This window comes from Sphaeramia orbicularis, chromosome 4, assembly GCF_902148855.1.
Source record: "Sphaeramia orbicularis chromosome 4, fSphaOr1.1, whole genome shotgun sequence".
Classification (NCBI taxonomy): domain Eukaryota; kingdom Metazoa; phylum Chordata; class Actinopteri; order Kurtiformes; family Apogonidae; genus Sphaeramia; species Sphaeramia orbicularis.
The window spans coordinates 51,954,539-51,970,311 of NC_043960.1; the positions used below are offsets into that span (position 1 = coordinate 51,954,539).

At 38.3% G+C, this 15,773-nt stretch overlaps 1 protein-coding gene across 1 annotated transcript; it reads left to right on the forward strand.

Moving 5' to 3' along the window:
• Positions 1–1,529: 1,529 nt before the first annotated feature.
• Positions 1,530–15,773, forward strand: ftsj3 (FtsJ RNA 2'-O-methyltransferase 3). Its single transcript, XM_030132233.1, has 21 exons — positions 1,530–1,730; positions 1,860–1,965; positions 2,860–2,906; positions 3,119–3,198; positions 3,500–3,599; positions 3,684–3,878; positions 4,030–4,145; positions 5,559–5,663; positions 6,706–6,806; positions 6,970–7,056; positions 8,520–8,672; positions 9,210–9,345; positions 9,473–9,669; positions 11,311–11,428; positions 11,578–11,659; positions 11,831–11,975; positions 12,221–12,315; positions 12,431–12,533; positions 12,671–12,854; positions 14,917–15,011; positions 15,130–15,773. The coding sequence occupies exons 1-21, from the start codon at positions 1,664–1,666 to the stop codon at positions 15,389–15,391; spliced, it is 2,574 nt and encodes an 857-aa protein (XP_029988093.1). The 5' UTR covers positions 1,530–1,663; the 3' UTR covers positions 15,392–15,773.

A 15,773-nucleotide genomic window follows, 5' to 3' on the forward strand; every position in this document is an offset into this window, starting at 1 on the left:
GAGAAATTTTGAACAAACATCAAGATGTCAAAAGGAATAATCGTCCAAACAAATAAATTAATATAATGCAAAGGCTTACAGACACATAGAAGAAAGACTAATAATAATAATAATAATAATAATAATAATAATAATAATAATAATAATAATAATAACTTAAAATATAAAGATCGAAGAAAAAGAAAAACAATATAGCAGAGGGTAAATTCATTCCATTTTAAAGAATTCTTTATAAATTGTCATTAACTTTTGTGTATGTGAAATTTCCATGAGCGTTTACCTATTTTTTCTTTTTTTTTCCAAGAATTTATTTATTATTCATCGATAGAACATATAAAACATAAAATATAACAAGAATATACAAAACATGAGACATTCCAAGCCATAATAATCATAAACTAATAATAATAAGAAAAAAAACTAAACAAAAAACGAGAAGAATAAATAAAATTAAACATATGAGATAACATATAAATAAATAATAAATAAATTAAAGAAGATCCAACAATAAGTAAAGGCACAGTTAGAAAAGGAAAGAAAAATAGTATTACAATATGAAGTGGCCATGAGAATTTACATTTATTTTTTTATTTACATATTTATTTTTTTTTTTTTTTGTTATACAGAGTAAAATGGAAACATAAAAAGTACAATACAATATTAATAAAACAACATGAACAGAGTAGAACATAACCAGGGTACAAAATATGCAAGCAGAAATAATACATCAGCTCGTGCAAAGATCTTAAGTGTTACATAGATCAGTGGTTTTGATAGCTTTTTTATTTTCAGAATACTGAATACTTGAAATATATTGAGTAAGTTCAGTTTTAAAGATTAAAAAGGAAGGTTTGTGATTGAAGAATTTGGATTTATGAATGTGATATTTTACTAAAAATAGAATTAGATTGACGATGTAATATTGATCTGATATGTTAGCAGGATATGAGAAAATACCAAACAATGCTTTTGCATAAGTAAGAGAAAAATCAGAATCAATATTTTGATAAATAAAAAACAGACATCTTGCCAGAAAACACTTGAGAAGGGACAGGACCAAAACAGATGATATAGATTTTCTTCTGATTGATTGCAAAAGGAGCAATCTACATTGATGTCCTTTTTATATCTTTGTAGGAACAGTTTGCAAGGATAGACATGAGCGTTTACCTTGAAAGCTGCATTAGTTATTCTATGACGTAAACAGCGGGTATATCATCCAAACCAGAAGAAAATACTAACTGAACTCTCTGTTGCATTTATTTATTTATATTTGTTAGATTTGTTATTTTTTATTTATTTATTTACTTTTTTTTTTTTTTTTTTTTTTTTACTATTATTTGTATATTATGCTTTGTATCTTTAAATCTATGCATTATTTTCTTAAACTTATCTGTTCAAATGCTTTTTCCTTTTGACATCTTGTTTGTTTAAATTTGTGTACTGTATATTCAAATGTTGTTAATAAAGTTGAAAAAAATAAAAATCCAAACCGGAAGAAGAAACCCAGTAGAGTGCATGACGTTGAATGTCAGCGACACAGATGACACACGTGTTGTGTTTATAGCATGGACGGAGCTGTTTAAACGGCGCTAGTAGCTTAATATCTGTCTAGGTGTAATATTTCAGCTTTTAGAATCCAGTCTTAAACACAAATACAAACATGGGGAAGAAGCTCAAAGTCGGAAAGACGAGAAAAGATAAGTTCTACCATCTTGCTAAAGAAACAGGTAAGTTTAACACAGCTTTAACCTTAGCATGTAGATGGTGTTAGCATTACGAGGTCTAGAACCTAATAGTTGTTTGAAGTCTGTAGTGCGTTTCAGATGGTATTCAACAGATTATCCTGTCTTTTTCAGGCTACCGCTCTCGTTCGTCTTTCAAACTCATCCAGCTCAACCGTAAATTTCAGTTTCTGCAGAAAGCCAGAGCTCTGGTGGACCTGTGCGCGGCTCCTGGAGGATGGTGAGCTGCCCGTCAAAAACACTGTGTGGGGTTAAAGGCTAATTAAATAAAACGCCTAATATATTGTTGTTGTATCGGTTCAGTTATATTGTTTGAATTGAATTGTGTGTTGTCATATGTAGCTTCATAAGATCCTTTCAATGATAAGATCCTATAAAATATATAAAATCCTTGTACTACATATACTGTATATATATATACAGTTACATTCTTCCAAGTCTCTTGCAGAAGTATAATATGAATAGGTTAACACAAGTATTCATTAATTGAAAGTAATCCTGCACTCATTTTACCCTGTAAACATTGAACAAATATTTGAAGATACCTTATTAGTAATAGAATAATGTATGTAGCTGTTTGTTTATCAATCAAGTCAATGTATTTTGTTGCAGGCTTGGAAAAAGAAAAACTATGTAAAAGTGCTGGCTTTACAGCAGGAAAGATCTACTATGTCAGACTAGATCAAGATCTTTATTGATCCCAAAATGGCAAAATTATCAATATCAAATGATCAAGGCAGTAATTGTATAAAGTACAAGAAAAATGTGCATTCATAAGAATAGTGCCTTAAACAAACATTACAAAAAATTCGAAATTATAGTGGTTGTAAGTAATAAACTTATATAGACTGTATACATATTTACATAAGAAGTAGAATTGTAATATGTCAAACAGTACCAATGGTAAACAAATGACAGTAATCTTGTGCATTTATTTTTCAAACATTCTAGAATTTAGTGAATATGATTACAGAATAAACTACAGTACATACCACATTAATGTAATAAAATAAACCTGTTAAAACATATAAGGTTTTGACAACATGATTGATGATATACTTGTATATGAGAATATGGGCAGCATGTGCAAAAATGTTTGATCCTCTTCCTACAGGTTGCAGGTTGCATCCAAGTTTATGCCTGTTTCCAGTCTCATTATTGGTGAGTGCAAAGACATTACCCTACTCATTTTCTACATTAATCCTTTGTACCAACATTGTGGTTTTCATAGCATAGCTCTTAGAATTAGCCTGAATTGGAGCTTTGCCTCTGTATCAATAAAACTAATGTATATTGAAATAATAATTGTTGAGTCCATAGCTATTTAGTTTTGCTCCTTGTATTCCGAATAAGAGAAGTTTAATCACTTTCAGGTGTTGACCTGGTGCCCATCAAGCCCATCCCCAATGTGGTGACCCTGCAGGAAGACATCACCACTGAGAAATGTAGACAGGTGAGGAATTGTTACCAATGAGTGTTCTCGATCATTCCAGTGCACAAATTCACATTTATTATTTGCTAATACATCAACGTTTACACATCTCTAATCTGTAAAAACTTTCTTACTAAATAAATGCACAAAAAAAAACCCACACACCAAACAACACATTTGAATATAAACACCTTTGTCTTGGTATCTGATTTATATTATTATTTTATAATATGACACCTGAAGGACTCTAGGTGTGTTCTGAACTGCCAAACTAAGAATAATTGAACATAACCTAATGATATGTATTCTGACCCTTATGCAGGCTCTCAGGAAAGAGCTGCAGACTTGGAAGGCTGATGTTGTGTTGAATGACGGAGCTCCAAATGTGGGAGCCAACTGGCAACATGATGCTTTCTCGCAGGGTAGGAGCGACTGATGGAAAACCTCAGGCTTTATTAGTGGATGTTTTAGAAGCCACTGATGACTGTGTCCTCCTCTACCTCCAGCTCACTTAACCCTCATGGCTCTGAAGCTGGCCTGTGAGTTCTTGATCAAAGGTGGCACCTTTGTCACTAAAGTCTTCCGCTCCAAAGATTACCAGCCACTCCTCTGGATCTTCCAGCAGTTCTTCAAGAAGGTGCAGGCAACCAAACCACAGGCATCCAGGAATGAGTCTGCTGAGATCTTCGTCATCTGTCAGGGTCAGTGGTAGCTACACATTAGTCTGTGATCAGCAAAAAAACATTTTACTCGTCTCTCTTCAAGTATTTTTCATTCTGTTTCTTGTTTAAGGGTACTGCTGGCTCCATGTTATTCCATCAAATTACACTTTTTTTTGTTTTGTTTTGTCAGGTTTTATTGCTCCAGACAAAATCGACAGTAAGTTCTTTGACCCCAAACATGCGTTCAAAGAAGTTGAGGTGCAGGCCAAGACTGTGAAGGAGCTGGTTACAGACAAAAAGCCAAAGGTTTGTTTGGGTTGATGATAGGCCTGTAACGGTACACAAAATTTTCGGTTCGGTACGTTTTCGGTTTTCAAAGCCACGGTTCGGTTTTTTTTCGGTTCGGTACGGGAAGAAAGAAAACCCCTCAAAATGTCTTTAATACATTTATGAATTTTTTAACATTTTTCCCCCAATTTTTGGACACAATAGAATATAGAAAAACAGGAATAATATAATTCTGCTGCTATAAATCAAATAGAAAATAAAATAAATTATTAATATGACTAAATGTATTTTAAACATTAGTATTGCACTTTTCTCTGACAGGTAGTTTTGAACAAACAAGAAAAATCTAATCACAGTTCTGTCAGTTCACAATCTGCAGAAAAATATCAGCAAAAAAATTCTGCATGAAGTTCAACATCAACAGGAGGGTAAACTGGTATTCTGTTTAAACAAACTGAAGAGCAACATTGACAACAAACTGAACCAAATTATTTATTTTAGGACAGAGAATAAATTGTTTAGGACACTGTGTGTACTTGTGTGTGTGTGTGTTTGAGTGTGCGCGCGCATGGAACGTACGATTTGTCTGCGGGATGGTTTGTTTGTTTTTTGTTTTTTTTTTTTTTGTCGGAGCCGGGGGGTGGGGGGGTGCGGTCCGGTCCATAACTAACGTAACTAACGCTGGCGTGAAACGAAAGTGAAACTTTATTTTTATATACTGTCAGTGGCCAACTCCGAGTTTTATTCCTCTGTTATACAGCGTGCATGAGAGAGAGAGAGAGAGAGAGAGAGAGAGAGAGAGAGAGAGAGAGAGAGAGAGAGAGAGAGAGAGAGAGAGAGAGAGAGAGAGAGAGAGAGAGAGAGAGAGAGAGAGCTAGTGTGTTTTAGAACTACCATAGTTCCTAGGGGCCAAACAACGTCCGTCTTATCTCCGTCTCTTTCCTCGTTGTTGTCTTTCACCGGGACCTGAAGTGATCCAAACTGGACTGTACTGATGGTGGAGGGTCTTCAGTCTCTTCCTTCCAGGTTCACATCATATTTGTTTTTTTTGTTTTGTTTTGTTTTTTTTTTTTACCTTATATCAGCTGCTATTTGGTATTTTGGGTCAATGTGCGTGTCCTTTAATATGTCCGTGTGAAACTTGCGCGGATTTAAAGTTCCGCATTAAACGACATCTTTCGTTCCTTTTTCTTTTTGTCAACATACTGTGCCGTTTCGGTACAGCTGTGTGCCGAACCGAACAGGTGTGTACCGAAACGGTTCGGTTCGGTTCGGTACGTGTACCGTTACAGGCCTAGTTGATGATTCACAGACTTGTAGTGAATGCTAGAGCATTTGTCATTGAGATATAATTAGAGAATAGTTTGAAGTTATTTATGGTACTAGTTATTGTATGATTGACTGTTGAGGTCTGTAACTATGCTCTTCCAGGCGGAGGGATATGCAGATGGGGACCTGACACTCTTCCACAGTTTCACATTGATGGCCTTTCTAAAAGCTGACAACCCAGTGGACTTCTTGGGTAAAGCCAGCGAGGTGAGATCACTTTCATTAGTTGAAGTGTGAGGCCAGATATCTCTGCATTCACAGATGGACGTTAAACAGAAGGCAATACCCGCTCTGCCACTGTGGCAAAGTAAAGCCACAATATCACAGTTATGGGAAATGCTGTGTTGTTTCTGTGTCTAAGGTTGCACCGATCCAATATTAGGATCAGATATCGGCCCCTATATCAACATTTTCAGATCAGGGATCTGTAAAAGCATCTGATCCATAAGACTGATTCTTCCCCTTTAAATTTTTGTGACACGGGCTACTTCATGCATGCTGAGAACTGAATGGAGTTGTTGTAAACAGACAGGCAACATGGAGCGAACTAAGGGGTCTGTGATCTGGAGGTATTTCAGCCTTACCACACCAACTAGCTCGACAGCAGCTTGTAATGCTTGTAAAGTAAATGTTGCCAGGGGTGGTGGTAGCACTGCCAAATACAATACGACAAATTTAATGAAGCACCTGCAGAAGCACCACGCACAGGAGCACGAGGAATTCCAGCAGCTCAACAGATCAAAAGGAGCCACCACTGCTGGAGGTAGAGAGATATGCCAGGAAGTCCATCCCATTTCTCAGACACTATTCACCCAATTCTTTTCAAATTTCACACAGGGTATTAATAAGCTCTGCTTACTGTTTCACTTGTTTTTCATAATTTTTGTGAGGAAAAGGTCTCTGTCTATTTGCTCCACCAGTTGTGTTTCAATGAACTGAGTTGAAATGTGCACGAAACATCCAAGAATAGGATAATATACAAGTTGGAATCTTGTTAGTAGTTGGTGCTGAATGTTTTCAGTATTAAATGAAACTAGATCTTGTTTTGCCAAAATGAAAAATATGTCTTTTTCACAAAAAATGGTGACACCACTGCTTCAATCCAGTGTGTTTGATGTAAACATGTGAACATGTCACATGTTGAATGACAAAAAGGGATTTGGAATCTTGAATCCTGAACTGCTGGATTTTACAAGATCCTAATTCTGGAATTTGCAGTGTGATTCACACAGCATGTTTACTGATGTAGATCACCTTTGACAACCCAAACCTGGAGTCTCACTCTGCCACCACTGATGAGATCAAGGAGTGTTGCCGTGACATCAAAGTGTTGGGACGCAAAGAGCTCCGGTAAGCATTTTCTATCTGTGACAGTTGAGGCTTATAAATGAGGAAGTGATTAGAATGATAAATATTCACACATGTGGCACAAGAGTGTCTGGTGGTATTGAAGTGATTGAGAAGTGCAATGTAAAAATAACTTGGAGACATATTGAATGGTGCATGTCATCAGGCTGCTGCTGAACTGGAGGTCCAAACTGAGGCGATTCCTGGCCAAGAAACTGAAGGATGAGGCCAAACTGCTTAACCAGGAGATCCGGTAAATGTTTTCAAACAGACTCACACTCAAACACACGTACACATTGTTCTCTGCTACAGCCTATCTAATGCTATGTTCACATCACAGGTAAAAGTGGCCCAGATCTGACTTTTTGCCCAAATCTGATTTTTCTTTATGTCTGAACAGCACAAATCCAATTTTTATACCCCTGCCCACTTGAGATTTTGTCCATCCCATCTCTCGGACATTATTCACCTGATTCTTATCAAACTTCACACATGTGTTCTTTACCATTAGAGGAGGTAATTTTTAGATTTTTTTTCCTCCAAAGTTTTGAAAAGAGTAAATGTATGACTTCAAATGAATCCCTGGGTAGGCGGGGTATCCATGAGCTGGGGGGGGGCAAAGGGCAGGGGTATTAGTAAGCTCTGCTTACTTTTTCACCTGTTTTTCTCAAATCAGACCCAGGCCACCTTTATTTGTGGCCCTAAATTGACTACATATCAGATGTTTTGAAATGTGACTTCATTCTGAATGGTTCTGTTGTATTTCATCTTCACCATTATGTCATCGAAATGCAACAGATGTCACAATTCTGCATTGGAGGAGGCGGAATCCGACAAGATTCGTATCGTTAGCCTCATAGCATAACTGCATAACTCGTACACAAATGGACAAAAGTATTGGGACATTTTGAATTCATGTGTTTCTTTTCTAACAGGGGTACTGGGATATAAAACAATAATGACTAATGTCGAAAGAGAGTTTTATATTGAGATAAATGTCATATTGATAATTAATATTGATGTTTATAATCAAATCAGCACAAACAGGACATCTTACAGCTGAAGACTTGATGTGTCCCAATATTTTTGTTCATATTGTTTATAAACATCAAAGTTCAATGGGAGATTTTTCTTCTACAGTGAGATGTGAAGAAAGTAGATGGTTAGTTGTGGTAGAAAATTATTGAGTCAGGGCACGAAAAATATTTTTAGAAATTTAGAGGTAGAACATCTAAAATCTAAGTCATGGATAAAAGAAAAATCAGTGTTGAGAGAAATGAAATAAAACCCTTCTTTGAGGCATTTTGGAAGCAAAGATAACAATTTAAACCAAACTAACCAATGCAATGATATTTATCCCAATATAAAACTATATTATGACATTTGTCATTATTGTTTTGTATCCCAGACCCCTGTTAGAAAAGAAACACCTGAATTCAGCGTGTCCAAAAACTTTTGCCCATTTGTGCATGAGTTCGGCAACTGTGCTATGAGGCTAACAACATATACTTCCGTAAACACAATGGGCAGTGTGTGACATCACATGTACTTGTGGGTCACTTCAGGACTGTAGACTGGTCACCCATTAGTCTGATGGCAGTTGCATTTATATTATAACAACAATGCAAAAAAAAAAATTAATTCAGCAAAAAATCAGAATTGAGCATGAAGACCTGCACTGTGAACATGTGAAAGAAACTCCCCTTTTGTCTGTAGCTTAAGTTCTGATGAAGAGAATTCAGATGAAGACCAAGACAAGAAGAAAGAGGAGCAGCAGCAGGAGGAGGAGGAAGAGGAGGGGGAGGAGGAGGAGGAAATGGAGAAGAAGCTGGCAGAGCTCAAAGCCGAGGAGGTGGCTGAGCTCAAACGGTAGGATCCATTACCAGGAACTGTGATTTTATTGTTGGGTTAACTTGCTCTATTGTACACTTTCACCTTTTGTATTCATTTAAGTAGTAGTTTCTGGATTTTTACAGTAGTTAAGTGGATGAAACTGAAGAAATTACCCAAATGTAAAATGTTTCATTTTCAAAAATGAATATCTTTGCTAAAAATTCCAGTCAGTGTAACCTAACAGCAGTTCTAGTATCCATATCAATACAGATGTGAAGCTGAAATTTCAACTTTTAACTATTGTTTCTTATGAATGATTATTTGAATTAGCTAAATATGTAAATATGTGACATTTTACCTTTGTTACAGTATGACACAGCTGAGTTTATTCACCCCATTCTCTCTGATATGATAGACTGTGTCGGTTTAATATGCCGTCCACTGTGTTACAGTACATGTGTGTAGTGAGGTCTGACCGTCATTTCCATTCCTAGCCAAGGCCTGTCCTCAGCTGAATCAGATTGATGGCATGTGTTCTGACTGCGGCCTGTCTCTGTCTATGTTGCACTTAAGGAAGAAGAGGAAGCTGCTGAAGGAGCGGAGGAAACAAAGGGAACGGGTGGAGCTGAAAATGGACTTACCAGGCATCTCCATTGCAGATACCAACGACGTATCCCTGTTTTCTCTCATGACCATCAAGAAGCAAAAGGTGGACACAGACGCACACAATAGCTTAGTCAGAATAGTCGAAAGAATACCTTAATTTTATCAGCTCCTTTCATCTGTATGCCTTTGAGTCCTATTGTGCTCACCTTTTGTGCTTCCTCTGTCATCAGGTGATGGCTGATATATCCAAGGGGGACATGCAAATAGCCAGTGCACTGGTAGAAGGAGAAGATGACCTCGTCCTGTCCGATGAAGAGGATGATGAGGCGGATAAAATGTCCCTGGCTTCAGATTTAGATGAAGAAGATTTAGATGAGGTGGAGCAGAGGGAGAAGGAGCTCGACAAGATCGCAGCCCGAAACAAAAAGTAAGATCCAGAGTGTTTTTTCATTGCTTTACTTTTTAGTTGTTTCAGTAAAAATCGAATGGAGCGTTGGCTATAAAGTGTCTAACTCTGGAAACACTGACATTAGCTGTTTACTGCTCAGTATGTCTGATGGCTAGTAATAAATTCCTTTTAGCTAAAATTATGTAAATTTTGTGACCTAAGTTTAGCTTACTAAGCTTATAACTAATGACATACAATTATTTGTATTGAGATAAGTAACCTAGTTAAAAATGTAACATAATGTTAACAGAGAAATGTTCAACACTGGACTAACTGTTAATCGTTTCTGTGTTTTGCCTGGTGCCTTTCAGTCACTGGCTTACATTTTTTGTGTTTTTTTTAGAGACTACCTGCCTCACATTAGATGTGCCAAATCTTACATACTTTAATAAGATGAATTTTAAAACAAAAGTGCTGGTTAGGGAATGTTTTCAATGTGAATGACAGTGTTATTATACATGTATCTTGGTCAAAGTACATTTATACATTGAACAGACTGAACAGAACATGAAAACTGAATGTATTATGTGCAGACAATGATTTGAAGTAGATCTAATATCTCTGACACAAATATTCCTGTTGAGTCATACCCATTCTCTCATTAGTTCTCAGAATTTTTTTTTGTTTGTTTGTTTGTTTTCTTACTTTGTCTTTATTAGTGACTGGGTTGACACAATAACAAAGTTTCACTGTGTTATTGTGGAGATTTTACTTGTGCACCAGTGCTATCAGCATCAGCCTAACAGCTAACATTATATCATTTTTATAAATGTGTAGTTAAGTAAATATTTAAAATTGTTAACTAAAGTGTCATTCAACTACGTGCAGTAATTACTGTACATCTACTCGTTTGCTGTTACTTTACCCTTGTAAGCTAATGGCTACCATTAAGCTTAGTGTTCCAATGAAATCAAGACATGAACGTCATTCATTGGGTACCTGTTGTGAATTTTCATTGGTATGTATTTTCAAAGATCACTTATAATCCTAGCAGTTCCGTCAGATAACTTACGTTTTAGCCTGTCGAGTACTAAGTCCATCAGTCAGACATGGTCAGAGACATGTTTCCTCCTTCATGGACTGTTCCAGCACTGTTACTGACCCAGTCTGGTTGTATTGTCTGATTAGCTGGGCTGAGATGGACTGGTCACTGACCCTGTGCAGCAGACACCAGTCTAAGATGACACATTATCGGCCAGTGCTGGGTCGTGTCTCTAGGACAATGGTGGAGTACAAAGTTTACAACTGCACAAACAACAAGCTTTAACTCAGTCTCTCACTGACTGCTGCTCATTTGCTTATACTGATCACCCGGAATCAACGATGGTATGTCACTTACAGCTAGTGGCTGCTCCCCATAGGTTTTACCTCTGCCTGTAATTCACGTAATAAAAAGGTCCAGTGTAGTGCATTTATGGCCATTTTTACTGAAGTTGCGCTTCTCTTGCTTATAAGTAATACACAAAGAACAGTTGAGCCTGACCAGTACAGGTACACTTACTGGTCATGGTCAAAATTAGTTGACATATGAACAAGGTGTGTTTCTACATAAATGCACATACAAACGCCAGGTGGTTAGGTTTGGAAAAGATATTCATTTTTGATATATGTGTTTTTCAGAGTAAAATTTGCTGAGCAAGAGGAGGAGGAGGATGAAGGAGAAGAGAGTGGGTTGTTGGTGGAGCTTGAAGGAAAAGATGAAAAGAAAGAGCAAGAGACCAACCTGTGGTTCAGTAAGGTGTGTACAGTAAAGATCATGTACAGAAAATTGTAATTAAATTGTGATCGGGCACACCTTCACAATGGACATAGACCTCCGTCACATCTCACAGCTGTAAATGAGCCGATTACCATGACTTCTGATCCTATGATTATTTTATTATGTAGGACATCTTCTCCGAGATCGACCTGGAAGGAGACGCAGACAGAGAGCTCAGACAGACTGAATGGCTCCAAAACAAACAAGCAGGTAAAAATTTCCCCCACTATTTAGTTTTTCCATATCTGTTCACAAAGGGCCCAGGGAATTCCACAATAAAGGACATTTGATGAATTAAAAAAAAAAAAAAAAAAATTTTTGTAAGTTTCAAATAATTAAAAAAAAGTTTTCTGATAGTCACAATTTTGGGTATTTTTACAGGAAAAGGCAAAAAGAGAAAAGCTGAGGAAGAAGAGGAAGAGGTGGAGCAAGTGGAGGAAGAAGCAGGACCTTCACAGGAGGCAGGACCTTCACAAGAGGCTGAGGACAGTGATAGTGACTCAGACGACAGCAGCGACGATGAGAAGTAAAACCCCACTCTGTTTGGCTCCAATGGCTTGATGAGCATGTGTAATGTAATACATGAGTGAAACAAATGAAATAGACTTTTATATATACTTTTAATATACAATACTAAAGAGTATTGTGTAGACAAAAGGCTTAATTTAGCCACCAGTTGCTAATATTGTGTAACATCTTTGAATTTCTAAACACTATCAGTGAAAAAATAAAACCCAAAAGAGTAGAAACCAGGTTTTGCTGCTTTTCCAGGGACATTACTAGGATGAAACAGGCCAAAGGAGCTGCTGGGATATCTGCAGAGGCTGATGATGATGACTTCCAGGTTGTTCCTGTTGAAAGCACGAGTGAGTAATAGAAACTCCTCATCTTTACCACCTCAGTCTACGTGTAAATGGAATAAGTAGGAGTCTTGCATTTTTTCAGCCTAATGTTGTGTCCAACGTTGTTTCTGCACCTCAGGTAAGAAAGCTAGGATCCTAGATGCAGAGGGTCTGGCCCTGGGCTCCCAGATCGCTACATCCAAGAAGAGAGCCAGGGACCTGGTGGATGGCTCTTTTCACAGGTGGGTCGAGGAGGACATCAGGTTGGTCCACAATAGGGTGGTGGTCCTGCGCAGTGTCAAAGACAAGGCTTTGAATAATGAAACTATAAAGACATGTTTTTAATTGCATTCATCCATTGCATTCCATTGTTTTGCAGGTTTGCTAATTCAGACCAGCCCTGGGAGGTACCTGAGTGGTTCCTGGATGATGAGAGGAAACACAGGAAGAAACCTGTGCCAGTAACCAGGGAAATGGTGGAGGAGTACAAACAAAAATGGAAGGAAATTGATGCCCGGCCAATCAAACGAGTTGCTGAAGCCAAGGCCAGGAAGAAGAGAAGGGTAAGAGAAAGGCAAACTAAACTAGTGGAGCACCTCTTTTACTGTGCACTTCAGCATGCTTCATACATTGATTTGTAAGTCAATAAGACAGAACAAGACTTAAAGGGTGCCACATCTGCAGTGATGCGGTCACTGTACCGGTCTGTCGTGGTGAAGAAGGAGCTGAGCCGAGAGGCGAAGCTCTCGATTTACCGGTCAATCTACGTTCCTACCCTCACCTATGGTCATGAGCTTTGGGTTATGACTGAAAGGACAAGATCCCGGATACAAGCGGTTGAAATGAGCTTCCTCCGTAAGGTGGCTGGGCACACCCTTAGAGATAGGATGAGGAGCTCAGTCACCAGGGAGGAGCTCGGAGTAGAGCCGCTGCTCCTCCGCGTCGAGAGGGGCCAGCTGAGGTGGCTTGGGCATCTGTTTCTGATGCCTCCTGGACACCTCCCTGGGGAGGTGTTCCGGGCATGTCCTGGTGGGAGGAGACCTTGGGGATAACCCAGGACACGCTGGAGAGACTACGTCTTTCGGCTGGCCTGGGAACGCCTCGGGGTCCCCCAGAAGAGCTGGAGGAGGTGTCTGGGGAGAGGGAAGTCTGGGCATCCCTGCTTAGACTGTTACCCCTGTGACCCGGCCCTGAATAAAGCGGAAGATAATGGATGGATGGAAGACTTAAAGGGTACCTGTAGTGAATTTTCATTGGCATCTATTTCCAAAGAGCACACATAATCCTAGTGGTTCCGTTAGGTAACTTATGTTATAGCCCGTTGTCGAGTATTAAGTCACTGTTCCGTCAGTCAGACATGGTCACAGACATGTTTCCTCCTTCATGGGCTGTGCAGTACCGGTACTGACCCTGTGCAGCAGACGCCAGTCTAAGGCTACATTCAGACTGCAGGCAAATGTGATGTATGGCAAATGTATCCGATCTGTTGAAGACAGTTTGAACAGCACAAATCCGATTTTTTTTTTTTTTTAAATGTGATCCAGGCCAGTTTTATATTTGGTCCTAAATCTGATACATATTTGATATTTTGCAATGTGACTTCAGTCTGACCAGCCAGGTTTATCCGACCTTTACATCATTGAAATACAACAAACGTCACAATTCTGCGTCCCAGGAGGAGGAGTGGTGGGTAAAATATATTTCCTTCCGTAAACACAGTCTGCGTGGTCACGTATTACATCAGGACCTCTTTGGCGCATGTGAGTCACTTCAGGGTGGCATTCTCTTCATACTCAGAACTGATAGAACTCATTTCATGTGTAATATGAACGAGCACAAAAAAAATCGGATTTCACCAAAAAAATCCAAATTGTGCATTAAGACCTGCTCTCTGAAAGTAGTGTTAGACGACACATTATCGGCCAGTGCTGGGTCACTTCTCCAGGCCAAGGGTGGAGTGTAAAGCTTACGGCTGCACAAAGAACAAGCACCAAGACGTACTTTAACTCAGTCTGACTCACTGACTGCTGCTTGTTTACTCGTACTGATCAATATAATACACAGCTATTACAGATAATTACCAGACTACATGAGCAGAGAACCTAAGAAGCCCAGGTTTAGTTATACAGTAAACTGTTATATAGTCAGCATTTTAGCCATTAAGATAATATTCATTGAACTTTCAGACGCTTTCATAAGAATAGAATAGATCTTTATTGTCACTGTCAAAGGACCAATAAAAATTCATTTAGCAGCAAAAACAATTAGTGCAAAAAAGGACTGTATAAAAATGATCACACAAAATACTGAAAGCAACATATGAAAGCTACAAGATAAAATATTAAATATACATACACTAAAGTATTACAAAAAATACTGACATACAAAAAGCTAACTCTATACTACAGATGTGAAATATGTACAATAAATAAGGATATATACAGGCAATATAGGATATACACAATGTAAGATTAAGGAAAAAGGTGCCTAGGTTGTGAGTATTGCACTGAGGTAAGGACAGTTTATTAAAAATAATGTGAAACAAAGTTGGTTGAAACAGAGTACCTAAATAGTAGTAAATAGTGAGTAAAAATACATTTGTTGGTTTCTGTGCAACTATACCAGATGCTGAAGAGGATGGAGCAGGCGAAGAAGAAAGCAGAGGCAGTAGTGAACACAGTGGATATTTCAGAGAGGGAGAAGGTGGCTCAGCTGAAGAGGTATGTCTGCACCCCAAACAAAAAACAAAAAGAAAGAAAGAAAACTGGTCATAAAAATGCCTAACTTCATACAGAGTAGTTTTACAGATTTTTTTTTGTCTTTTTCTCTTTTTGGCAGTATCTACAAAAAAGCAGGTGTGGGTAAAGAGAAGCGAGAAGTTACATATGTTGTGGCTAAAAAGGGAGCTGGCAAGAAGGTGAGACGGCCCGCCGGTGTCAAAGGAGTCTTCAAGGTAGTAGACAGTCGCATGAAGAAAGACATGCGAGGAATGCAGAGGAAAGAACAACACGCTAAAGGTGGTAAAGGAAAGGGAAGCAAAGGAAGAGGAAGACCAGGCAAAGGAGGGGTGAAGAGCGGGAAAGGACGGAAAGGAAAATAAACTGTTAGTCATCTCACCTTCACATCTGAGGGTCCAGTGTGACCTGCTGTGGTGTAACAGGTGAACTAAGTGGACTGCCACAGCTCTGGTACAGAAGCCAAGGGGCTAAAAGGACATCTGTCAGCAACCTGGGATTATTTTTCTTAAACCCATGCACTTGCAATCATTTCTAGGAGTATTTACATCTTGGTGTTTTGCAGACGTCTTTCTGAAGATGTATCCTATATGCCGGTATTGCCTTGAACTCCTTGAAGAGGGTAGTTTGACTCAACAGCAGAAATGTAAATTGCAAGTAAATCAAGTTAATATGTAACAATTTAAGTATGTCTGATAATTTTGTAAATATATACATCTTTGGAATAAATGCTTTGAAAATGCATGA